This window comes from Periophthalmus magnuspinnatus, chromosome 23 (genome assembly GCF_009829125.3).
Source record: "Periophthalmus magnuspinnatus isolate fPerMag1 chromosome 23, fPerMag1.2.pri, whole genome shotgun sequence".
Classification (NCBI taxonomy): Eukaryota; Metazoa; Chordata; class Actinopteri; order Gobiiformes; family Gobiidae; genus Periophthalmus; species Periophthalmus magnuspinnatus.
The window spans coordinates 726,001-753,807 of NC_047148.1; the positions used below are offsets into that span (position 1 = coordinate 726,001).

The following is a 27,807-nucleotide window of genomic DNA, read 5'->3' on the forward strand; positions in this document are numbered from 1 at the left end:
TTTCACTACTGGATCTTTGCTTTAATGACTTGCATTAACACAATGAATGCGATTAATTGCATGTTAATACTCAGTCAAAGTGGTAATATTGTGAAACATTTGCACTTAGGGTAATGTCCAGGCTAAGGTCGACTTTGACCTCTGCATTTGACCCATCCTTCAATGTCGCTGGGGCACCCTGTGAGGAGCAGTGTGCCACTGGGGGACTCATCTCCAGATCTACCTTAGCTGGAGTATTTGACCTATTGTGCAGATTTTGAGTTGATGGGGGAAACTGGACTGCCCAGAGGAAACAGGGAGAACATGCAAAAGTCACACAGAAAGGCCTGAACCCGGGTCCGCAGCAACACAGACCTTTGCACCTTTTCCATAGGTACCCAATATGTGTTTTAAAATGATAACATTTTAAGTTATATAAGTAGAATGTACAGTACAAATAAATTGTGTGCCACACTGAGCTATGTTTGCTGAGTGGCGGTTACATTACCTACTACTGCATACATTCTGGAACACAAGTTTAACTACTCTCAAAGACAAACTATGGAATGTAAAATCAGGCTCAGTTGTAACTTATAACTTATCCAGTCCATCCCCCTCTGACCCACAAGGTCTGTTCCATGTAGACATCCTAAGGAGGCTCTTGCTCCTGTGTGTGTGAAGGGTCAGCACTTCTGGGCCAGGAGTGTGCTCAGTTTGATCTTCCCATCCATGGAGGCAGTCAGGCAGGTGCCACAGTCCAGAGCTGAGCACCAGTCCACCGTGACCACTGGAGCCCTGTGTCCTCCCAGAGACAGCACCGTGTCCAGGGCCCCCGCCTCCTCACTGCTCAGCTGAAATAAGAAAACACACGGCTCAGGTTATCTTAATTATATATATTATATAATTATAGCTTACAAAGTAACCTATAATGGCAGTAAGTCAGGCCTGTTCCCCGTGCATGTTGGACTCCACCAGGGCTGCCCTTTGTCACCGGTTCTGTTCATTATATTTATGGACAGAATTTCTAGGCGCAGCCAGGGGCCGGAGGGGGTCTGGTTCAGGGGCCGGAGGGGGTCTGGTTCAGGGGCCGGAGGGGGTCTGGTTTGGGAACCACAGGATTTCATCTCTGCTGTTTGCAGATGATGTTGTCCTGATGGCTTCTTCGAGCCAGGACCTGCAGCAGGCACTGGGGCGGTTTGCAGCCGAGTGTGAAGAGGCTGGGATGAGAATCCGAGGCCATGGTTCTCGACCGGAAAAAGGTAAGGTAGCTTGCCCTCTCTGGGTGGGTGTTGAGTCTCTGTCTCAAGTGGAGGAGTTCAAGTATCTCGGGATCTTGTTCACGAGTGAGGGAAGGATGAAGCGGGAGATTGACAGGCGGATCGGTGCAGCGTCTGCAGTGATGCGGTCGCTGTATCGGTCCGTTGTGGTGAAGAAGGAGCTGAGCCGGAAGGCGAAGCTCTCGATTTACCGGTCAATCTACGTTCCTACCCTCACCTATGGTCATGAGCTCTGGGTAATGACTGAAAGGACAAGATCGCAGATAGAGGACATGTCCCACCGGGAGGAGGCCCTGAGGAAGACCCAGGACATGCTGCAGGGACTATGTCTCCCAGCTGGCCACCGGAGGAGCTGGAGAACATGTCTGGGGTGACTGAAGTCTGGGGGTCCCCGCTTAGACTGCTGTCTCCGTGACCCGGCCCCGGATAAGCGGAAGAAAATGGATGGATGGAAGTTACAAAGACGGGGGATGGAGTGCTCTCAGTGTTCTTCCAAAATAAGTATCAATTCACAATTTTCTTTGTAAAAATGTAATATCTTTGTAAATTCACTATAATATACAATACCAGTCAAAAGGATGCACCTTCTGTTTTTTTTTTTTTTTGCATAATGTGGACATCAAATACACGACCGGTCAAAAGTTCAAACACACTTTTTACATTTATGTTTCTTCTTTTTTCACATGATTATTTACACTGTAGATTCTCACTGAAGGCATCAAAACTATGAATGACACATATGGAATTAGCAAACGAAAACTTAAAATAACTTCAATAACTTCAAACTAGTTTTAGCCACGGTGTGCTTTGATCACTGATTTGCACTCTTGGCATTTCTTGACCCTGACCCTGACATGGCGCAGCTATGAAGTGATTTCCAGAGACTTCATTATGAAGCTCACTGAGAGAAGGCCAAGGGTTTGCAGCACTGTCAACAAAGTAAAGGGTGGTGTTACTTTGAGGATTTGAACATAAAATATTAAAAAATAATAATTTAGTGGACTTTAAAATTCCATATATCTTCCATATATTTGATGTCTTTTCCATGTATAAAATGTAGTAAACATAAAAGAAAAAAACATTGAAATCGAAGGTGTGTCCAAAACCTTTGACTGGTAGTATAAATTAAGCAAGATGCATGGAATTATGTATGTTAAATAACTCACTAAGCAAAACAAAACATTTTTTATATATATTTTAGATTCAGAATCCTCAAAGTAGCCACCCGTTGCTTTACTGACAGCACTGCAAAGGCTTGACTTCATGATGAAATCCCCTGATATGGTTTTCACTTCACAGCCAAACCAGTGATCAAAGTGAGGGGTGGCTACTTAAAAAAAAAATCTAAAATCCAAAACAAGTTTTGAGTTATTTTGAGTTTATCTTTTGTTTTCTATTTTCCATATGTGCCATTCATAGTTTTGATGTCTTTGGTGAGAATTTACAATATAAAAAATCATGGAAATAAAATGCGAGTCCAAAGGGTGTTCAAACTTTTGAATAGCTAAGCACTGTTATTTTTCCTAACAGCTATACACTACCATTGCCATAGTTTATTATTGTATTACTATAGTTCATTATTGTATTAGTGCTCATGAGAAGATGAGGACTTAATTACAGCTGTGAGACGCAGATATATGTTCAGGACATGTACAACATATTCTACATCTATCTATAAATCTAATCAAATAACTAAGTGGAGCAATGACTTATTGATAGCCATGTACTGACTTATGACTGGTCACCCTGGTTAAACTAACAAACTATGTGTCAGCATTCGGAGCAAGAGACAACAAGGATGTGCAGCCTGATAAGACTGTGCAATGTGCCAAGAGGCCTGCCTGGCCTGTGCACCATCGAAGAGGCGCCAAGTCTAAACCATGGTGTCCTCCCACTATAGTATGAGTATAAAAACTCATTGTACAGGCGTAAACATTTAGTCTCTGCCTGGGAATGTCAGTTGCACAGACTCTGTGTACAAGTATTGCTCTTTACTGGGTGATTGAGTAAATTCTTTTCTGAACTTTATCTCAGTTTCTGCTAAGACAAAGACTAACCTTGAAACAAATACGAGAGGAAAAGGCTAAATTCCTCAACATAGCAATATGGCTTGTCTGTGTCAGATAAATGTGAGAATAGCCACTTGGAAAGATAATGTTACATTCATAAACATATCTACATATCTGAATGATGATTTTCCCCAATAACATCACATTGGACATATTTGTAGGTAGAGCTGTGACCCTGCTCCCTCTGTCTGAGCAGGAAGAAGTACTGACCCTGTGGATGAGCCCTCCAGTGTTGGAGCAGGTCAGCACGTGTTGTCCCTCAGAGTCAAAGGCAAAGAGCCTACCACGAGGAACCTGCACCTGAAACACACACGCAGCCCTAAGAACATTAGAGGGACAGAACAACAGAGGGACAGAACAACAGAGGGACAGAACAACAGAGGGACAGAACAACAGAGGGACAGAACAACAGAGGGTCAGAACAACAGAGGGACAGAACAACAGAACAACAGAGGGACAGAACATCAGAGGGACAGAACAACAGAGGGACAGAACATCAGAGGGACAGAACAACAGAGGGACAGAACAACAGAGGGACAGAACAACAGAGGGACAGAACAACAGAGGGACAGAACAACAGAGGGACAGAACAACAGATGGTCAGAGCAACAGATGGTCAGAGCAACAGAGGGACAGAACAACAGAGGGACAGAACAACAGAGGGACAGAACAACAGAGGGACAGAACAACAGAGGGTCAGAACAACAGAGGGACAGAACAACAGAGGGACAGAACATCAGAGGGACAGAACAACAGAGGGACAGAACAACAGAGGGACAGAACAACAGAGGGACAGAACAACAGAGGGACAGAGGGACAGAACATCAGAGGGACAGAGGGACAGAACATCAGAGGGACAGAACAACAGAGGGACAGAACAACAGAGGGTCAGAGCAACAGAGGGACAGAACAACAGAGGGTCAGAACAACAGAACAACAGAGGGTCAGAGCAACAGAGGGACAGAACAACAGAGGGTCAGAACAACAGAGGGACAGAACAACAGAGGGACAGAACATCAGAGGGACAGAACAACAGAGGGTCAGAACATTAGAGGGACAGAACAACAGAGGGACAGAACAACAGAGGGACAGAACAACAGAGGGACAGAACATCAGAGGGACAGAACAGAGGGTCAGAACAACAGAGGGTCAGAACATTAGAGGGACAGAACAACAGAGGGACAGAACAACAGAGGGACAGAACAACAGAGGGACAGAACAACAGAGGGACAGAACAACAGAGGGACAGAACATCAGAGGGACAGAACAACAGAGGGACAGAACATCAGAGGGACAGAACATCAGAGGGACAGAACAACAGAGGGACAGAACAACAGAGGGACAGAACAACAGAGGGACAGAACAACAGAGGGACAGAGCAACAGAGGGACAGAGCAACAGAGGGACAGAGCAACAGAGGGACAGAGCAACAGAGGGACAGAACAACAGAGGGTCAGAGCAACAGAGGGTCAGAACATCAGAGGGTCAGAACATCAGAGGGACAGAACAACAGAGGGACAGAACAACAGAGGGACAGAACATCAGAGGGACAGAACATCAGAGGGACAGAACAACAGAGGGTCAGAACATTAGAGGGACAGAACAACAGAGGGACAGAACAACAGAGGGACAGAACAACAGAGGGACAGAACAACAGAGGGACAGAACAACAGAGGGACAGAACATCAGAGGGACAGAACATCAGAGGGACAGAACATCAGAGGGACAGAACAACAGAGGGTCAGAACATTAGAGGGACAGAACATCAGAGGGACAGAACAACAGAGGGACAGAACAACAGAGGGACAGAACAACAGAGGGACAGAACAACAGAGGGACAGAGCAACAGAGGGACAGAACAACAGAGGGACAGAACAACAGAGGGACAGAACAACAGAGGGACAGAACATCAGAGGGACAGAGGGTCAAAGCAATAGAGGGACAGAACAACAGAGGGACAGAACAACAGAGGGACAGAGCAACAGAGGGACAGAGCAACAGAGGGTCAGAACAACAGAGGGACAGAACAACAGAGGGACAGAACAACAGAGGGTCAGAGCAACAGAGGGTCAGAGCAACAGAGGGTCAGGACATCAGAGGGTCAGAGCAACAGTGGGACAGAACAACAGAGGGACAGAGCAACAGAGGGACAGAGCAACAGAGGGACAGAACAACAGAGGGTCAGAGCAACAGAGGGTCAGAACATCAGAGGGTCAGAACATCAGAGGGACAGAACAACAGAGGGAAAGAACAACAGAGGGACAGAACATCAGAGGGACAGAACATCAGAGGGACAGAACAACAGAGGGTCAGAACATCAGAGGGACAGAACAACAGAGGGACAGAACAACAGAGGGACAGAACATCAGAGGGACAGAACAACAGAGGGACAGAACATCAGAGGGACAGAACATCAGAACAACAGAGGGACAGAACATCAGAGGGACAGAACAACAGACGGACAGAGGGACAGAACATCAGAGGGACAGAACATCAGAGGGACAGAACATCAGAGGAACAGAACAACAGAGGGTCAGAACATCAGAGGGACAGAGGGTCAAAGCAACAGAGGGTCAAAGCAACAGAGGGACAGAACAACAGAGGGACAGAACAACAGAGGGACAGAACAACAGAGGGACAGAGCAACAGAGGGTCAGAGCAACAGAGGGACAGAACAACAGAGGGTCAGAACAACAGAACAACAGAGGGTCAGAGCAACAGAGGGACAGAACAACAGAGGGTCAGAACAACAGAGGGACAGAACAACAGAGGGACAGAACAACAGAGGGACAGAACAACAGAGGGACAGAACAACAGAGGGACAGAACAACAGAGGGACAGAACAACAGAGGGACAGAACAACAGAGGGACAGAACATCAGAGGGACAGAACAACAGAGGGACAGAACAACAGAGGGACAGAACAACAGAGGGACAGAACAACAGAGGGACAGAACATCAGAGGGACAGAACATCAGAGGGACAGAACATCAGAGGGACAGAACAACAGAGGGACAGAACATCAGAGGGACAGAACATCAGAGGGACAGAACAACAGAGGGACAGAACAACAGAGGGACAGAACAACAGAGGGACAGAGCAACAGAGGGTCAGAACGACAGAGGGACAGAACAACAGAGGGACAGAACAACAGAGGGTCAGAGCAACAGAGGGTCAGAACATCAGAGGGACAGAGGGTCAAAGCAACAGAGGGTCAAAGCAACAGAGGGACAGAACAACAGAGGGACAGAACAACAGAGGGACAGAACAACAGAGGGACAGAACAACAGAGGGACAGAACAACATGTTCTTTTGTTTTTGAGAACAAAAGAACATTAGACCATCAGAACACCTGGCGCTGTGCTGAGTGTTCTATGTCCACTTGTTCCCGCTCCGCATACCTGCTTGTAGGCGCTCATACCTGCTTGTAGGCGCTCATACCTGCTTGTAGGCGCTCATACCTGCTTGTAGGCGCTCATACCTGCTTGTAGGCGCTCATACCTGCTTGTAGGCGCTCATACCTGCTTGTAGGCGCTCATACCTGCTTGTAGGCGCTCATACCTGCTTGTAGCCGCTGTAGCCCGACAGAATGAAGGGCCCTGTAGCATCCTGGGGCAGGACCTGCTCTGACTGTTGTACCCCACAGCGATGGATGTTCCACTGGATGAACTGCACACAGGAGAAGCCTTAGTTACCAATCCCAAAATGCTTCTGTCTCAGGCATCAGGGGTCTAATGAAACTTACTGACAAAAAGTAGTGTTCAGAGTACCTTCCCATCCTCTTTAATCCAGATGCCCCCGTAGCAGTACTTTCCCTCCTCTTTAACCTAGATGCCCCGGTGACAGTACTTTGCTGTCCTCTAACCCAAATGCGCTAGTGACAGTGCCTTCCATCCCTTCTTACCTAGATGAACTAGTGAGTGTACTCTAATGATGCCCTGATGCCAGTACCTTCTGTCCGCTGTAATTCAGATGCCCAGGAGATAGTACCTTGCCGTCCTCTCCGATGCTGAAAACTGTGTTCTCATCATAGCTGAACTCCACACTGTACACCTCTCCGTCGTGAGCCCTCCAGCTCATGGCACAGTCGTACCTTTGCATGTCTGTGCAGGAAGACATGGACAGTTAACACCCAGGACACAGGGACACACAGAGACAGAAGGACATGAACAGCCAACACCTAGGACATAGGGACACACAGAGACAGAGGAACAGGAAAACCCAACACCTAGGACAGAGGGACAGAGGGACACAGAGACAGGGATAGAGAAGGGACCAAGACATACAGAGACATGGACAGAAGGGACCAAGACATACAGAGACAGGGAAGGAGAAGGCACAGAGAAGGGACAGACACAAATACAGAAGGACAGAGGAGAGACACAGAGGAGAGACACAGAGGAGAGACAGAGACACATGGAGACAGAGGGCCAGAGCCAGTAACAAAGAGGCAGATGAGAGCAGGCCAGAGGAGACATAGAGACGCATAAGGAAAGGTCACAGAGAGACAGAGACAAAGGAGACACAGAGACACGCAAAGACAGAGTGCCAAAGGGGGGGAATGAGACAGGGATAGTGGAGACACAGAGACACAGAGACACAGAGACACAGATAAAGCGAAAGCGAGACAGAGACAGTACCAAAGAGGCGGATGACACCGTCGGCGGCCCCTGTCACCAGCAGGTTGCCGTTGTGGTTGAAGGCAGTGCAGTTTATGGCCACAGGCTCCGGCTCCAGAGAGAACCTCAGCTACAACACAAACAACATCTCCATCTACAACAGCATGTGTGTGGGCCAGGAAAAAAGACTCACCTTCAAACATTTACATTTAGAGTTATTGCTAAATTAATGCTCTTCTTATCAATACAGATTATAATACTGGTATTTACTGTGAAAAACATGATCTTTTTTATGTAATGATGTCTATGTGTTCATATGTATACATGTTATGAATTATATCTGTGGCATCACTGGAGAAGCAGATTAGACTAGAGTTTGAAATGCAAGCCTCGAGATTTCAGTACAGTACATTTCAGTCCTACAACTATTATTATAAAAACACTACAACAATTTGTTGTTGGTGGCATCTTATTCATATCTGGATTTATATGATGATATAGAGGGGATACAGAGGCCCATACAAGTTTTTCTCATTCTCAGTATATGGACAGACTATGGCTCATGTGAAAGATCAGAACCTCCAGAATTCACTCACTGAGCTGCAGAGGCTGCACTAGCACTGATTAATGATTCACTGCAGGTGCTGGGGTTTAGCTAGTAATGATTCAGATCAGAGAGAGTCATTTTAAGTTTAAGCCAACTGGATTTCAGCATTAAAACTGGTAACCCAAATGAAAGGCTCATGTAAGGTTCATTCTGCTTTCTGCTTGGATAATCATCTGGGAAAAAAACACCAAATTATGGCATAAGCAACTCTCAATTTTGTTTGGACATGTTTACATCATATCTGGGGGCACAGATAGGTCATGTCCCTTCAGGATAGGCATTGTGAGAGTACATGATGTGGGGCTGACCTGCTGTTTGACGGTCTTGGTGTCCCAGAGAAGCAGCTGTCCCGACACAGGGATAGGGACACAGTGAGTCTCAGCCCCCCCACAGCGAGATAGGGCTGCAGCCGAACACACAAAGGACGAGCCACTAGGACTGCACGCCAGGGACAGGATCCTGAGGACAGAGGAGGCATGAGGACACATGTGAGGAGATATATGAAGGGACAGGAGGAAGACAGATGTCTTACCGTGGATATGCCTCGTCAATGTTGATCTCGTATAGGTTCTTCTTGGCATCAGTGTCGTACAGTCGCACAGTGCTCACTCCACTCCCCAACAGCAACTAAGGGACACAAGGACAGAAGGACAAAAGGACAGGCGGACAGAGTCAAACAGCACAGAGGGACAAATTTCTAAAAAGAAAGCCTTGACAGTTTAAACTGCCTTTTTTCAAAAGAAATGTGTTTATTTATTTATTTGTTTTTATTGTTTATTACTTATTGATTTGTCAAGTAAAAGGCAACTAGGCAACAGTGTGGAAGCATGTGGAAGCATGTGGAAATATGTGGAAATATGTGGAAGTATGTGGAAGCATGTGGAAGCATGTGGAGGTATGTGGAGGTATGTGGAAACATGTGGAAGCATGTGGAAGCATGTGGAAGCATGTGGAAGTATGTGGAAGCATGTGGAAGCATGTGGAAGCATGTGGAAGCATGTGGAGGTATGTGGAGGTATGTGGAAACATGTGGAAGCATGTGGAAGCATGTGGAAATATGTGGAAATATGTGGAAGTATGTGGAAGTATGTGGAAGTATGTGGAAGTATGTGGAAGTATGTGGAAGTATGTGGAAGCATGTGGAAGCATGTGGAAGCATGTGGAAATATGTGGAAATATGTGGAAACATATGGAAACATATGGAAGCATGTGGAAGAATGTGGGAGTATGTGGAAGTATGTGGAAGTATGTGGAGGTATGTGGAAGCATGTGGAGGTATGTGGAGGCATATGGAGGTATGTGGAGATGTGTTGAAGCGCATGGAGGCGTATGAAGGTGAGGAAGGTGTGAGGAAGGTCATGTTGTTGAAGAGATTGGAAACATCTGGAGTCGTGTGGAGGCATGTTGAAGTGTATGGATGCGTGTGTAACCGTGCAGAAGTGTGTAGTGTGGCGCAGAGGGCGGTACCAGTCTGTCCGGTTTGGCAGCCCACTCCAGGGACAGCAGTGGAGACTTGGACATGATGGTGGCTTTGGTCTGCATCATGGGATTAAAGGACCACACCTAACAACACAAAAAAATCCACATTTTATTTTACTAAATATTTGTATTTTTGCAAACATGTTTTTACCTTCACAACACCATCGACATCTAAGCTGGCCACTCTCCGCCCAGACGAGTCCACTCTGAAAAAGCCCAATGTTCTTCAAACCAGTTCTTTACAAAAAATCTCCAGCTATCATTAGTACAACCTAAGTGCGCTGTCACCTGATCACAGAGATCTAACCGGTCCAGATTCAATACTTTTTTATTGTTAATGTTAGAAGAAAACAACTACATTTAGTGTAAACATGAGCAAGATAGTGACAGTACAGGCACATCCTAGAACATATATGGAGGTATATAGAGTTTTTAGGTCATTAAGCAAAAATCCACAGGCAGTTTCCTGGATATCAAAATAAGCTAACTAATGCACATGCATCTAGGAGGATTAGCTACAGTGGGTCAAAAAAATTTTGCAAGTTCTCACACTAAAAAAGTGCCCGGGCAACGAAGGAGTGGCTTCGCAAGAAGCATTTCAAGGTCCAGGAGTGGCCTAGCCAGTCTCCAGGTCTCAACCCCATAGAAAATCTTTGGAGGGAGTGGAAAGTAATAGCTATAGCTAATAGCTAATAGCAATAGCTCCAAAACATCACTGCTCTAGAGGAGATCTGCAGGAGGAATGGGCCAAACTACAGCAACAGTGTGTGAAAACCTTGTGGAAACTTACAGAAAACATTTGACCTCTGTCATTGCCAGCAAAGGGTATATAAAGTATTGAGATGAACTTTTGTTATTGACCAAATACTTATTTTCCACCATAATCTGTCCCTTGTAATTGAAGAGTACCTATGATGAAAATTACAGGCCTCTCTCATCTAAGTGGGACAGCTAGAACAGTTGATGGCTGACTAAATACTTTTTTTGCCCCACTATATATTGTGATATGTGGCCAAATCACAGAATGGCCAAACTGGTTTAATAATAATAAATACTACAATGTCAATCAAGAAATAAATGAATTAATAGTTTTCTTGTTTTTATAAAACTGTATTTTTTACGACAAATGTAATTTATATACAATGATGGAATATCTATTGGCACTAATATGGCTGATATCAAGGGATTTTGTTCTTCTGTCGGTATCGGCAAAAGTCCAATATTTTTATTAATAATTATTGCTAAAGAACAGCACAAGAAATTATGTTATATCGGACAAATCATATGTTTTAGAAAAGAAAAGTTCATTTAAAATGTAAAAACTTCAACTTCAAATTGTAGGCCTTGCTATAGAATTGAAGAGATAACAGCAAGATATATATGTTGGCAGATCAAATCTATATGGGAGGTTTGCTCATTAAAATGCAGTATTTCTTTTCAAATTAATCACTAACATTCCATTAAAAATGTACATCGTGGCATAGTGGTTTGTACATTAGAATTTGAGACGGACATAGTATTGTGAGTGCTGGTGTTGCTATGATGATACCTGCAGTGCATGATGGAGGAGTGGTGCTCTCCATACTCCTCCTGGCTCAGTTTGATGAAGGGCTGTTCCCGAGACAAACCCCCTCCTCCCCCCTGTGCTGCCCCTCGGCTGTGCTCCTGTGGAGAGCTGTCCGTCTCACTGTCTCCCTTCTTCTCTGGGGTCTGCAGAGGTCAGAGGACACATGTTATCTGAGGCCAGATGTGGTCTGGTCAAGATGTAATAAGGGACTAGAGAGATTGTTGCCATGTAAACATGTAATAAAGACTGCAACATGTTGTCTGTGTAATCCTTTAGTCGTCCAGGTCTGATCCATAGCAAAAGACTAAGTTTAAATCCGTCAGCTGGACAAATCGTTATAGGAGTGAAGACGTTTTGCTGCTCATCCAAGCCGCTTCTTCAGTTCTGGTCAGATTGCGTAATAGGAGGGTCATTAAAGGCTGAACAGGGTTGTTAAGGCTGAAACTGGAGACTAGGGATGGGACGATGTTAAAATTTAGACTCACGATTATTGTGACCAAAATAATCACGTTTAATGATATTATCATGATAATTAATAAACCAAGGCAGTATAATGTCCCCATAAGTGGACACCAGGACCTTGTAGAGAGAAAAATTGTATTGTGGCCTAGACAATCCAAAATGTGTTGTCCACATATGTGGATGTCAGGTCCTAGGAGGTTATAGGTATTCAGATTAATTCATGATTGTTGTAAAACCATGTACCACTGCTAGCTGTGCAAAATGCTGCGCTAACCTAGCAATAGCAAAGTCGACACAAACACTCAAACTATGCAGGAAGGTTGTCTCACAAATGTGCATGTAAGTTGCTAGTGTTTGCCTTCAGAGCCATATCTTTTTTTCGGTAGGCTCATCTTGTTGGTCTTGTTTTTCAAATCCATAATAATTCCACATATCAGACTTCACCTTCTTGAGTGGAGGATATAAATGTGCGCAGTTACTGGGATCCAGATCCACTGGCTGCCCACTACTACCCATAATGGTGACTGACAGTGATGAAGAACCATCCTCAATTCAGAAAAGGCAGAGAAGCGAACAAGTTTCACTGCTATGCTAGATGGCCCCCTTGTGGACAAACACCAGAACTAACTTCTAAACATTGTATTGAAACTGGAAACATGAGGAAGTCTGGTGCCGCAAAGGCGATTATAATCGTGTGCGGAGATCATGATTACTAAAAAAAGTCACATAAACATATTAATTGCAGACCTTTTTTTAATCCCGATTAATGATATTATCGTATATTGTCCCATCCCTATGGGAGACAATAGCGGTTTACAGTTTTGGTGTAGTTAGCCCCTCCTTTCAGATAGAAATAAGACAGTGTCCACCAGTAATCTGACTACAACTAAAGCCGCTTGAATGAGCAGCGAAACATCTTCATTTGTCCAGTTGACAGATTTAAACTTTGTCTTTTGTCACTCTGACATGTTGTGAGCTTAGAATTCTACTCAAAAACTCATACAAGCTAATAGGGAACTGGACTTTTTATTTTCAATTTTGCCTTTTTTTGTATTTATACTTTATCTAATGCCTATGTTTTACCAAATGTGAATTAATTCTGAAAAAAATATTTTCTTAGATAATAAATTACTTTTATAGTAACAGGCGATAAGTAAACAGGCCAATTCTAAATGGTTGTGTCCATATGATGTATTGACACAAACATAATTTAATTCTGCTTAAAATATAGCCCAGTGCTGTGTTTTTAGGTAATAAAAATTCCTGACAGAGGCAGGTAGAGTTCAGTATTATTAGGACACAAATACACCATTATATGTTCATTTAAACTTATTTTTAGCTCCTATTTTTGTATTATTTTCAATCAGAATTTTGCTCTTGCTCCACTCACAAGATGGTCACCACATTCGCCATGGCAACAGAAGGTACCTTACAACAGAGATCAGATGACATCACAAAATTCTAATCTTTTTGATTTTGTGGTGGTGTGAGTTGAAGTGTCCTTTATCTCTCCCTGCCGTTAGCTGATAAGCTAGCTAAGTTCTGCACACACACAGCAACAACAGAGAAACTACTTTCAGTTTCCATGTTGCCGTATAAAGTTAATTTGAGTCTAAAAAAATTGCTTCATGGACAAAAATTAAAGAAACATATTTAATCTGTTGTGCTGCCCATAGTTCTGCCTCAGTGCCACTCAGTCAGAATGTTCAGGGGCAATTTTCAAATCAAATTATGTCACTGTATAAATTTTATACATCATTGGGTCAGGTGGTTTGTGTGATGTACTTGTGGGGTTGCCTTGGTGAACAGCTCCTTCCTCTCCTTCTCATGCTCCTGTATCCTGCGGTGCCTCTGGACTGTGGGCTGGGCATTGGGCTGGGCGTTGGGCTGGACGTTGGGCTGACTGAGGGGGCCTGAGGTCTGGGCAGGAGTCTGGGAGGACGGGGTATCTGCGGAGCTGGTCTGACTGGAGATCTGCTTCACCTCTTTAACAGCACCAGACTCCTTTGATTTCTGCACAACAACATGTGACACATACTTAAAGGTGCACTATGGAACTTTTCTGGATGGGGTCTGCCACCTGCTTGTCTCTATATAGATCTAATATGAACTCAGATTAATCTAGCTTGAATTTATTTCATTGCTGATGTTATTTTGCTAACAAAATACTGTGATCTTACTGTGAGCGGGCTCACCTCTCCACAGATTTGAACTGTAACTTTGGCTAATAGCGTCACTTTCCACAGAGACACATCAGTTTAATGCTATACTATGCTATGCTATGCTATACCACTAGGAAAAGTAATAACATCATCATGAAGACAATCAGGACAAAACCTTCCACCAGAAAAGTTACATGGTGCATCTTTAAGTACTGATAAATGTCCCTGTGTCTTAATGGTAACCCGCTGACCAGGCAACTGGGAAATCAGTTATTTCTAGGGGTGTAACATTTCAGAAGTTTGGCGATTCTGTTCAATCCATGATGCAAGACCTACGATTCAATTAATCAAGATTCAATACACGCACATACTTGCGCTTTATCTGTTGCCGGGTCACAGAGGCAGCAGTCTGAACATGGTGACCCAAACGTTTCTCTCCACACACACCTCCTCCAGCTCTTCAAGGTGAATCCCGAAGCTTTCCCAGGTCAACCAAGAGACATAGTCCCTCCGGGTGTCCTGGGTCTTCCCTGGGGCCTCCTCCAAGTGGGATGAGCCCATAATACCTCCCTAGAGAGGCATCTAGGAGGCATCCTGAAAAGATGCCCGAGCCACCTTAGCTGGCTCCTCTCAACATGGAGGAGCAGCAGCTCTACTCCGAGCTCCTCCGGTGTGACTGAACTCCTCACCCTATCTCTAAGGAAGCGCCCAGCTACCTTGCAAAGGAAGTTCCTTTCAACCGATTGTTTCCGCGATCTTGTCCTTCCGGTCATTACCCAAAGCTCATGACCATAGGTGAGAGTAGAAATGTAGATTGATTGGTATATCGAGAGCTTTGCCTTTTGACTCAGGTCCTTCTTTACCACAAGAGGAGTACCACAAGACCCAGAGATACTTGATCTCCTCCACTTGAGGCAGGGACACTCCACCCAACTGGAGAGGGCAAGCCACCTTTTCCTGGTCGTGAACCATGGCCACAGATTTAGAGGAGCTGTTTTTCGTCCTAGCCGCAGGTCTTGGTTCGATGAAACCATCAGGAAAACATCATCTACAAACAGCAGAGATGAGATCCTGTGGTCCCCAAACCAGGCCCCCTTAGGCCCCTGACTGCGCCTAGAAATTCTGTCCATAAAAACAATGAACAAAACCAGTGACAAAGGGCAGCCCTGGCGGAGTTCAACATGCACTGTGAACAGGTCTGACTTACTGACTTACAAAACGCCTGCTCCGGTCATACAGGGACCTTAGCAAAGTGTCCTGGACCCCATATACCAAGAGAACCCCCAACAGGACACCACGAGGGACATGGTCAAATGCCTTCTCCACATCCACAAAGCACATGCACACTGGTTGGGCAAACTCTGATGAACCCTTGAGCACCCAATGGAGAGTACAGAGCTGGTCCAGTGTTCAGCAACCAGGACAAAAACCACACCGCACCGAGGTTATCGCTTGGATTTTCCTCTCCAGTATCCTGGAATAAACCTTACCGGGAAGGCTAAGGAGAGTGATTCCCTTGTAGTTGGAACACACCCTCCGGTCCCCCTTCTTAAACAGAGGGACCACCACCTCGGTCTGCCAATCCAGAGGTTCTGTCCCCAACTGCCACGCGATGTTGCAAAGATGTGTCAAACCAAGACAGCCCGTCAACATCCAGAGACTTAAGATACTCAGGACGGATCTCATCCACCCCTGGAGCCTTGCCACCAGTCAGCTTGCCAACCACCTCAGTGACTTCAACCAGGGTGATGTATGAGTCCACCTCCAAGTCCTCAGTCTTTGCTTCCTCAGATGATGTGACTGTGGGATTGAGGAGATCCTCAAAGTATTCCTTCCACCGTCCGACAAAATCCCCACAAAATCCCCATACTTTTGGTATCCACCAACGGGTTCGGGGGTTGCCACTACGACAGGCACCAGAGACCTTGCAACCACAGCTACAAGAAGCTGCATTGCCAATGGAGGTGGGGAGCAAGGTCCACTCGAACTCAATGTCTCCAACCTCCCCCGGGATCTGGGAGAAGCTCTTGCAGATCCCGTGTGAGTTGAAAGCTCTGCCAGATGTTCTCAACAGACCCTCACGATACACTTGGGCCTGCCAGGTCTGTCCGGCTTCCTCCTCCGCCAGCGAATCCAACTCACAACCAGCTAGTGATCGGTTGACAGCTTTTCCCTCTTTCTTCACTCAAGTGTCTAAGACATGCCGCAGGAGGTCAGATGACATGACAACAACGTCGGTCATTGATCTGGCCTACAGTGTCCTCATGCCATGTGCACTGATGGACACCCTTCTGCTCGAACATGGTGTTCGTTATGGACAAACCGTGACTAGCACAGAAGTCCAATAACAAAACAACACTCAGATTCAGATCATGGAGGGCAGTCTTCCCTATCACCCCTCTCGAGGTCTCACTGTCTTCGCCCACATAGGTGTTGAAGTCCCCTAGTAGAATAACAGTACCCCTCCCAGGGACTCCAAGAAGTCTGCATACTCTGCACTGCTGAGTATCCAGTAGGCTGACGCAATAGTGAGAGACACAACCCTCACGGCCCGAGCTGTGTGTGGAGGAGACCCTGACTATATCTAGCCGGTACCGCTCAAGCACAATGACAAGATTTAGGCAAGAAAGTTTTACACCTGATTTGAATTTGAGCCCAATCAAACTCTAACATGCTCATCATTCATCATCTCTTCAGGGGTCGCCCACTGACTCCCATTGACTTCTATTCATTTTACCAGTTATAAAGATGGTGCTTGGATTGTACTCAGCACATGTTGCAGGCATCAAATGGAAAATGAGTGAATATTTGCATAAAAACAATAAAGTTTATCAGTTTGAACATTAAATATCACGTCTTTGTAGTTTAGTCAGTTTAATATAGGTTGAAAAGCATTTGCAAATCATTGTATTCTGTATTTTGTTTAAGTTTTACACAGTGTCCCAACTTCATTGGAATTGGGATTGTAAGCTCCATTTTGCACCCTGCCCATGTCCGTACGATCCCTGAGTGGACCATCTCTCACCTGGCTGGTCGGTGGCTCCTTACGGCCCACAGCCGCCTGGCTAGGAGAGCTCAGGGGTCGGGCTAAGGTTTTTCGGCTTTGGGGCAGAAATGTGGAGAAGAAGTTTCTGGAGGGAAGCGTGGTTGTCTGGGCTGTGCGCTGGCTCCACACGAGCTCCCTGTGAACAGCACACGTGTAGGTTTATCACCATGTTCTACAATAGAACAGATTTAGGACCAAGAGGTCTTACAGCTCAGTGTCCCCCAGGCGGTCTGTGTTCTGGACATATGCAGGCAACTTGTGCTGGACCAGGCCTGGATCCTGCTCCCGAGAGTCCATCTGTAGAGCAAAGAGCTGCAAAACACAAACCGCACAGACACACCATTAGAGCACATTGTCCTGAAGGAAAGACAGCAGCATGTGTCAATCCAACGGGGATGGGTTTTGGTTTAAATATCTGAATATAAAATCTATACATTAGAACTAATATTACCATGAATACTGTCAATGATTCTGTTCATCCACTGAATAGATAAATTGTTATAATGTTGACCCCTCTTTAATGTTGAAGTAATAATCCTGTGATAATCCTTTTCTGGAAATCAGTATCAGGAGCACATGTGTGTCACCAGTCCTTCACCAGACTTAAATTTCAAACTTGATTTTTACACTAAGGGAAAGGATTTTTACTCAACACTCATCTTGATAACATTTTGTTTAAAAAAAATGGTATTTTAAAAAAATAGTACTTTCATATATTACAATGTGGTTATACACTTATTCTGATATTGATGAAGACCATCCTAAAGCTATTCAGAAGAGCTCAGTCTTTGTCCTGGTTATAGTTTTTTGTATCCATCTACACATGTTCAAATGTGTGCTCATGTAAAAAACAGTGTTATCTGGTATAAATATTAAAAGTCTAAAAACATAAACTAGACACCGTGCCCTGGGTCCCTGGCTCACCATCTGGCGCAGCTGCTCGTTCTCCTCGCTGATAGTGGTCATCCTCTGCACCTCAGCATCAAAGCTCAGCAGGGTGGGTTGAGGTGAGCAGGGTTAAGGAGACACACACGTATACAGCGGAGACACACACATATACAGCACATAGACACGGTAGGTTTCCATGCTTTGTGGGAACATTCCATTGACTTCCATTAATTTCCTGGAGACTGGTCCCAACCATAAACATAGACACTATTTGCCTAACCTTAACCTTAACTCGAAACTTAACTTATTTTAACCCAGACCTGGACTTTAAACCATAATCTAATAAATTTAGTTTTTGGGAGGAACAATATGATTGGTGTAACAGGTACCCACACTTCAAACTCTATCCCTGTAGCCAGAAACACCAAGCTCTAATAGTGACAGTACTGTGTGATGTCACGTCGTAATTGAAATTGCACAGGCCACTGAAGGCAGCACATGCTTGGATTTAAGTGTTTTTGACCAAAAAGCTGAAAATTTACCTAGTTTGCAGTAAAACTGCCAAACATAACTAGGTACAGTAGACAATGCAATTAGAACACCATATGCACAATTTGGTAGCAAAAAAGTGGATTGTGTTTAGTTCCACTTTAATAAATTGCCCATAAAATTCTATGCTCTTCTTCTTAAACAAATATTAATTTAATATTTTATTATTATTTTATTTTGGTGTTAATTTGAATTACTACTTTGGACACACTTTAACAGTACTGTCTAGCTTTCACATGAATTCTAGGATTTCAATTTTGACAATCTCAGCTAAACTTACTGAGACATATTCATTTATTTAAGTATTTTTGCATTTATGTATTTATTTTACTATATGTAATTAATAAAGTAAAAACTAATAAATTAATCCTGACTGTTCTAAACATGGCAAGGATATGCATGCACTGGAAGACCACAGATAGGAAGTTGTGCATCGACACCTGAAAGGTATCGGCCCACTGACGAGAGAAGTACGGAGCAAAGAGTGGGTTCTGCTCAGGGGCGGGGAGAAACGGCAGCACGAACCAATCACGCCACTCCAGCTGACTCTGCAGCTCCGGTCCCTGCTTCATGAAGAACTCCTGGGTCTTGTCCACGTTCCCCTTCTGAAAGCACACAGCCAGATGAGGGCCAGGTGTGGGGCCAGGTGAGGGGCCAGGTGAGGGGCCAGGTGAGGGGCCAGGTGAGGGGCCAGGTGAGGGGCCAGGTGAGGGGCCAGGTAGGTAGTACTCAACAGCAGTCATGCACATGAAAGTACTTTGAATGCAGGTGTGGAGTAGGGATGGACTAATAGTGGGTATTCCATGAAGCAAGCTAACGCCTGGTTTATTTGGGCAATCCAGGTTCATCAAATCTTTAGTTCTGTTGCACCAACGTGACTAACAAGAGTTGGCGCTGAATTGCCATACTGATAACCACACCGATTTACATTAGTCTTGTCTCCAAGAACGCTTAAACATTTTTTATCAAAGATTTCAACACAACACTCACACACCTGTGATTAATTTGTCATTTGTCTCTGTCGGAGTACGGTTTAACATGTGTCCAGTGCTCCTCCTGTGTCTGTGGATGCTGCACTCTCCAAAAAGACACTAATAACATAAAAAGCCTTTGGCCTACATTACTAAAATGATCTCCCCCATGCACAGTTTCCCATGCAAGTACTGTTCAGGCCAAACCCTGCTTAGCTTCTGAGATCTAATGAGATCAGGCAAGATTAGGCTTTGACAAGGACATTTGGCCACTTATATCCCTGTTAATAACATATGAGACACTCGTACAGAAGTCATTACCCCACCTGGGAGCCCACTGCATTTATCAAAGTAAATATCATTATTTTTTCCCATTGACGAAAAAAAAATTGTATTTGAACACCCTGTGATTTTTCACGTTCTCCCACTTACAAATCATGGAGGGGTCTGAAATGTTCATCTTAGGTTCATGTCCATTGTGAGAGACATAATCTAAAAAAAAAATCTGGAAATCACATTGTATGATTTAAAAAATATATATATATTTGTATGTTACTGCTGCAAATAAGTATCTGAATTCTGCCCCTCAAAGACCTGTTAGTCCACCTTTAAAAAGTCCACCTCCACTCCACTTATTATCCTAAATTAGAAGCTCCTGTTTGAGGTCGTTAGCTGCATAAAGACACCTGTCCACCCCATACAATCTGTAAGACTCCAACTACTAACATGGACAAAACCAAAGAACTGTCAAAATGCACAAAAGACAAAATTGTAGACCTCCACAAGGCTGGAAAGGGCTACGGGACAATTGCCAAACAGCTTGGTGAAAAAAGATCCACTGTTGGAGCAATTATTAGAAAATGGAATAAGCTAAACATGACAGTCAATCTCCCTCGGACTGGGGCTTCATGCAAGATCTCACCTCGTGGGGTCTCAATGATCCTAAGAAAGGAGAGGAATCAACCCAGAACTACACGGGAGGAGCTGGTCAATGAAAAGAGCTGGGACCACCGTTTCCAAGGTTACTGTTAGTAATACACTAAGACGTCATGGTTTAAAATCATGCATGGCACGGAAGGTTCCAGCACTGATTAAACCAGCACATGTCCAGGCCCGTCTTAAGTTTGACAATGACCATTTGGATGATCCAGAGGAGTCATGGGAGAAAGTCATGTGGTCAGATGAGACCAAAATAGAACTTTTTGGTCTTAATTCCACTCGTCGTGTTTGGAGGAAGAAGAATGATGAGTACCATCCAAAGAACACCATCCCTACTGTGAAGCATGGGGGTGGAAACATCATGCTTTGGGGGTGTTTTTCTGCACATGGGACAGGACGACTGCACTGCATTAAGGAGAGGATGACCAGGGCCATGTATTGCGAGATTTTGGGGAACAACCTCATCTCAGGGACAGCCCATAAACCTGACTGATCTACAGAAGATCTGTGTGGAGGAGTGGGCCAAAATCCCTCCTGCAGTGTGTGAAAACTTGGAGAAAAACTACAGGAAACATTTGACCTCTGTAATTGCAAACAAAGGCTACTGTACCAAATATTAACATTGATTTTCTCAGGTGATCAAATACTTATTTGCAGCAGAAACATAAAAAAATAGATTATTTTAAAAATCATACAATGTGATTTCCTCTTTTTTTTTTAGATTATGTCTCTTACAGTGGACATGCACCTAAGGTGAAAATTTTAGACCCCTCCATGATTTCTAAGTGGGAGAACTTGCAAAATCACAGGGTGTTCAAATACTTATCTGCCTCACTGTATTTCTGTCTGATAGTGTGTTAGCTTTAGCCTGACCGAAGACCTGAGGGCACCGGTAAGTGAAAAAAGGCCAGGAAAGGAGAGGGGGGAGGGGCCAGGTGGTCAGGGCCAGGACATCTACTGGTGAAAACAGGTCAAATAAAGTTAAATATGCTAGCTTTAAAATGCACGACAGAGTGTAAATAGCTATGTGGTAACTAAAGTCAATGACATGATTATTTTCAGTCAAAAAACATATCTCAAACTGTTACAGGCCTAGCTCTAAGGGAGGGAGTTTCTTTTTGCTGCCTCCTCTTTGTGTAGATCTGCACACCTGTACTTGCCATCATCACCCTACCTGCTGCTGCGCCTACATGTTACACATGCCGGTGAAGCCACGCCACAGACAAGTGTGTGATTTCTCTCCTCACTCCCCCGGTCCTGCCAGATCTCACCCTGCCTCGCTGCTCAGCTTCTGTATGCCCGCTTGGATTTTGCACTTTTAAGTTTGGCTTTTGGTTTACGCACCTCACTCATGTCACACATACACCACTTTCATTTGCCTTACATACACTGCATTATGTGTGGGACCGGAGGGTGTGTTCCAATTACAGGGGAATCACACTCCTCAGCCTTCCCGGTAAGGTCTATTCCAGGGTACTGGAGAGGAGAATCCGACCGATAGTCGAACCTCGGACCGTGTCCCTCGTGGTGTCCTTTGGGGGGTGCTCTGGGAGTATGGGGTCCGGGGCTCTTTGCTAAGGGCTGTCTGGTCCCTGTATGACCGGAGCAGGAGCTGTGTTCATTGCCGGCAGTAAATCAGACCTGTTCCCGGTGCATGTTGGACTCCGCCAGGGCTGCCCTTTGTCACCGGTTCTGTTCATTATATTTATGGACAGAATTTCTAGGCGCAGCCAGGGGCCGGAGGGGGCCTGGTTTGGGAACCACAGGATTTCATCTCTGCTGTTTGCAGATGATGTTGTCCTGATGGCTTCTTCGAGCCAGGACCTGCAGCAGGCACTGGGGCGGTTTGCAGCCGAGTGTGAAGCGGCTGGGATGAGAATCAGCTCCTCCAAATCCGAGGCCATGGTTCTCGACCGGAAAAAGGTGGTTTGCTCTCTCCGGGTGGGTGGAGAGTCTCTGCCCCAAGTGGAGGAGTTCAAGTATCTCGGGGTCTTGTTCACGAGTGAGGGAAGGATGGAGTGTGAGATTGACAGGCAGATCGGTGCAGCGTCTGCAGTGATGCGGTCGCTGTATCGGTCCGTTGTGGTAAAGAAGGAGCTGAGCCGGAAGGTGAAGCTCTCGATTTACCGGTCAATCTACGTTCCTACCCTCACCTATGGTCATGAGCTCTGGGTAATGACCGAAAGGACAAGATCGCGGATACAAGCGGCTGAAATGGGCTTCCTCCGCAGAGTGGCTGGGTGCACCCTTAGGGATAGGGTGAGGAGCTCGGTCACACGGGAGGAGCTCGGAGTAGAGCCGCTGCTCCTACACGTCGAGAGGAACCAGCTGAGGTGGCTCGGGCATCTGCTCAGGATGCCTCCTGGACGCCTCCCTAGGGAGGTGTTCTGGGCATGTCCCACCGGGAGGAGGCCCCGGGGAAGACCCAGGACACGCTGGAGGGACTATGTCTCTCGGCTGGCCTGGGAACGCCTTGGGGTCCCACCGGAGGAGCTGGAGGACGTGTCCGGGGTGAGGGAAGTCTGGGAGTCCCTGCTTAGACTGCTGCCCCCGCGACCCGGCCCCGGATAAGAGGAAGAAAATGGATGGATGGATGGATGGACACTGCATTACATTACTGTTTATGACATACTCAAAATCCTTTTTTTTTTTTTTGGTAAATATTATCCTTAGTCAACCTTGCTGTAAAATAAAGCCTTACTTTGAGCATGTTAAAGCCGATGTTGTCTCCCATCTTGCTGTGCACCTGAGCCAGGCATAACACAAACCTAAAATCCAGCTTTTTCAAATACCATTGCAGTTGTTTAGTACCTGCACAGTGTTGATGACATAGTGGCGGTACAGGCTAGTGCGCAGCTTGTTGACAGTGGAGCGGTACACATCCTCTAGGCGACTAAACAACCGTTTCTCCAGGTAGGCCCAGTACTCCCGCAACCCAGCCAGGTCGAAGCTCTGCACCAGCTGCTGCAGGTGGTCCGTAATGCGATCCACCTCCACACACAAGACACGTTACTATGCATGTAGCATACTTCTGGATACTTTTTTTTTTTTTTAATAAATGTAAAATGCATTCTCTCTGATCTGAATCGCCACTACCTAAACCCTAGCACCTTTAGGCAATCATTAATCAGTGCTAGTGTAGAATCTGCAGTTTGAGAGACTGAGGAGTATTGTTCTAAACTGTTACTTACTCTACTGGTAAGCTAAAATTTGACTTAAAAGAAACTGTATGGAAGATGTTGACTTTAAATTTCATAAACATGAATTATGCCCCCAGATATGAGATATGCGTGTTCAAATATAGCTTTTACTGGTAACAATTATAATGATAAATTACAAAAACATTAGACATAATGGACTATTTATTTATGTTAATTTGGTGTTTTAGTTCTCAAGACGATTATCCAATCAGAAAGCAGAGTAAGCCTTAGCACAGAAAGGCCCAAAATCAAATCCTGTAAATCAAAGTCCATGTATAATATAGCAGTATTGCAGTTGCGTTTGCTGGCGTTTGTGTAGTAGGGCATTTAACTCACCCTGAAGCCCTTGTCCCGGTCAACCTTCAGATCACTGTCCAGCTGCTTGAGTGCGTTGGTGAAGCCTCTGTAGATGAGGTACTCTCTGACCAGCTCATCTGTGTGCTCTACTGCAGACGCCATGGCACAGACAACACCTCAGGGGGCGCTGCACTAACTCAGCACAGAAGCACACAAAGATGTCTGTACAAAAATGACAGAAATAGGTGGACTGATTTTGAAGCCTTTCACATCGAGATGGGTGGTAGGACTGGGCGCTATGGAAATTTGAATCACGGGATACCTTTCATGATCTGTCATTTGCTTCCAGAAGTTGAATTTCCATTTACTTTTCCAATAAAGTTTTCGAAACATTCAAATACAAAAAGTTTGAAGTCCTTGTGAAGACTAGCCAGTGATCACCAATACTCATAAGGCGGCTGTTTTAGGTCCAAAAAGCAAATTTCAAATGCAAAATTTGGTGAAATGCTTTAATAACTTAAAATAGGCCTGTAAAACAAATTTTGAAGAACAATATATTGCTGAAGAAAATATAGAAAATAAACAATAATATTGAAACAAATGTATGCTACTGACACCTGATTTGTCTCTTATTAATATTCATATCTTGAGCTACAGACACAATAGTGAAATAAAAATACCAGGATCATGTAGAGTAGGTTAATACAAACATTTTAAAACCAAAATGATGAGCCCGAGAGTAGCAGAGAGCAGAGAGAGAGAGGCAACAGTTTTCCAATATAACCTGAATGGGAACGCCCACACTCTATTTGGAACATGGCAGCTAGCTGGTTAGCCATGTCCATTTGCACACAGGCTATGGTCTTGTAGTTACCATAGAGATGATTAGCCCTAAGCTTTCAAACTTTTATTTAATTTTTTCCCCCTAAAGTCTATGGGAAAAGATAACAGAAATTTCTCTTCTGGAACCTGGGGGTGGGTGGTCACTGTTGAGCTCCGTGCAGCTCTATGCTCAGACACTTTGCCCTACACCCTCCTCTTGGTCAGCCTCTGTGATGCTCTAAGAGAGAGTGACAGGTGGATTTAACCAATCACAGTCAAGTGTCCATTTTCAACAGAAGAGAATGATTTTTCAGTATACCTCTTAGGCAAGGCAACCTAAGTTGTGCTAAAATTGTATTTTTATATGGCTCCAAGAAAATTGTTTTTGGCATATCTCTTGATATCTCACTGATGACTTTGTGCTCTTTAGCAATGTAGGGTTCTATTAGTTATGAGGTACACATATCACAGCCTAAACATGCAGAGGGTGCACGGGCCAAAATGCCTGTGTAATTCCTCAGTTATCCAGGTAGACTTGTCCAGATTTGGTAGCAAATGTAATTCTGTCAACTGGACAAAAGTTTTAGAGTGAAGACGTTTCACCCCCAATCCGATGTGTGTGTGGATGTGTGTGTGGATGTGTGTGTGGATGTGTGTGTGGATGTGTGTGTGGATGTGTGTGTGGGGGTGTGTGTGTGTGGATGTGTGTGGATGTGTGTGGATGTGTGTGTGGACTGGTGAGTGGCTCCTTGAGGTAAAGTGATCAACAACAACACTGCAAACAAAAAAACAATTTAGGAGGTATAATATATTTTAGGTCAGCCTTCGTTTGACGTCTGCTGCAAACGTCCACCTGATATTTGAGTCGTAGGTTTGATGCATAAACAAAAATGCTAGTCTGTGTGAGGAAAAGAAGACGAGGTTTTGTTTTGGGTCGATCTACTCCTCGTGAGTTAGATCCGGTTTGAGAAGTACCTTTTTCCGCCCCGGTGCACTTCTGGTTCTGGTGCTGGTTGTGGTTCCGGTGTGGTCAGTCCTGGTCTCGGGGCTCGCGGCTCTGCTCAGTTCTGAAGTTTCTTCATAATCCCAATAAAGAGTTTTAAAAACGGCAAAGTAGTGTTGTGTCTGCCTCCTGACAGTCACGTGACCAGTCATATGACAGTAGCTCCATAGTGCGCATGCGCCTCTACAGCAGCTCACCCTGTGCTCTAAACCACAGGGTGAGCAGCTCACACCTAAGGCTCACCCTGTGCTCTAAACCACAGGGTGAGCAGCTCACACCTAAGGCTCACCCTGTGGTTTAGACCTCTGCAAACGTGTTCTGAAATGGACTCTTGTTGGCCTATAGTCTACATGGGTTTCCGGATTATAAAACATGTGTTTTTGAATGAAATCTCCAAACTTATGAACCACAAATGTTGAACCTTGTCATTATTTGTTTGGGATTGGCTCCACAAACGTGTCATATTAATCTTATGTAAGTGTGTATCTTTCAACTGACAATAATCATGTTTTTGGGGTTGAATAATGGCACCACTTTCTGAAGCTATAGTGAAAAAATAATTTCACTTTTGTTTCTGACAGACAAGATGTTGAACTTTATGCCAGTTTTTGTTTCATGTGGATGGGCCCAGTAATTACAGAGATATTAACCATAAACCAGGTTAATAAATCTGTATCAATGAGGGGAAAGAATTAAAATAGTATTAGCTCTAAGTACACTGAAAGAATTGAGAACTGGACTGCCAGAATTATTAGTCACCAGTTAGAAAATGTATTGTTATCTTAATGCTCCATGTCTATACATTTAGGCTCTACACTGATTTGCCTTCTACCCCAAGACTCCAGCGTAAATTGTTTTATCCTCTACAATTGCCAATTATAATAGACATTTTAAAAAAATTAAAAAAGGGTGTGGAAAGTAACCAACATATTATATTCAAGTAGGCCCAATTAACGTAACTACAAAATAATATTACAGCAGTATAGTGAGTTGTATTTTTTATGGACTTAACTTATTTTTGCCATATTTGTCTGCCACGCGTAGAAGGCCGGTCCGTGAAAATAAAACCTACATTGTTCCGGTCCATGGTGCAAAAAAGGTTGGGGACCCCTGGTTTATCTGACAGAGAATAAAATGACCTGTGGCAGCTCTTACACAATAATGACTTAATAGTGTTCGCATATGGGTAGGGCTTTACTTAAATGCGCACTGACCGGCGCGTCCGCTCCTGCAGGAGAGGGCGCGTCATTCATGCATTATTCCTTTATCCCTGGACAGAACTTTAATACCCTCGTTTACATGTGAAGCCGGAGCGCCCCCCTCTGGATGGCTGTGTTTAGCATTTGAAAGGCCCGCAGTCTTGGTACTTAAGGATGATCGGTGCAGCGGTGCTTTTCCATGGGACCATGGAGAAGCTGTGAGCACCGTGCGTAGGGGGTGGATGGGGGTGACACGGCCTCAGATAAGGGTTAGCAGATAGTGCGCTTCCTATATCCATTACCATCTCACCCACACATTCCACATCTGTGATTGCCTGACCTACAGCAACAACCCAATACTTCTCAAAGTCCACTAGAACTCACATCTTCTTGGGCCTACTAACCCTGTGGTTTAGAGATCTGCAGACATGTTCTGAAATGTATTCATGTATTAATGCTCAGGGACTACAGATGGAAACGAGCTTTGGCTATAATCTGGTGCAGGGCATCTTTAATGTTTATTGCACATTGTCCCTTTCAAATAAACTAATAAATAAAATAAAATTCTTGTTGGCCTATAGTCTACATGGGTTTTTGAATGATGAAGCATGTGGGAGATTCACTGTTTTTGAATGAAATCTCCAAACTTATGAGCCACAAATGTTGAGCCTTG

General features: G+C 44.6%; 1 protein-coding gene across 1 annotated transcript; it reads right to left on the minus strand.

The window, feature by feature from the left end:
* wdr91 (WD repeat domain 91) lies at nucleotides 1-26,081 on the minus strand. Its single transcript, XM_055231852.1, has 18 exons — nucleotides 25,908-26,081; nucleotides 24,150-24,332; nucleotides 23,425-23,604; nucleotides 19,101-19,308; nucleotides 18,191-18,273; nucleotides 17,475-17,578; nucleotides 17,246-17,402; nucleotides 13,844-14,071; nucleotides 11,579-11,739; nucleotides 10,181-10,235; nucleotides 10,018-10,113; nucleotides 9,083-9,177; nucleotides 8,859-9,009; nucleotides 7,965-8,073; nucleotides 7,315-7,427; nucleotides 6,886-6,993; nucleotides 3,536-3,625; nucleotides 1-830 (listed from the first exon to the last, which is right to left on the minus strand). Exons 2-18 carry the CDS (start codon nucleotides 24,270-24,272, stop codon nucleotides 663-665), a joined length of 2,229 nt encoding a protein of 742 aa, XP_055087827.1. The 5' UTR covers nucleotides 24,273-24,332; nucleotides 25,908-26,081; the 3' UTR covers nucleotides 1-662.
* Nucleotides 26,082-27,807: the final 1,726 nt, after the last annotated feature.

Excerpts from the sequence above, each read along its gene's own strand:
- wdr91 (XM_055231852.1), bottom strand. The coding sequence starts at position 24,272 with ATGGCGTCTGCAGTAGAGCACACAGATGAGCTGGTCAGAGAGTACCTC. Across the intron at positions 17,579-18,190 it reads ACGAGCAGCTGCGCCAGATG|CTCTTTGCTCTACAGATGGA; the intron begins GTGAGCCAGGGA and ends TGTGTTTTGCAG. Across the intron at positions 831-3,535 it reads CTGGAGGGCTCATCCACAGG|CTGAGCAGTGAGGAGGCGGG; the intron begins GTCAGTACTTCT and ends TTCTTATTTCAG.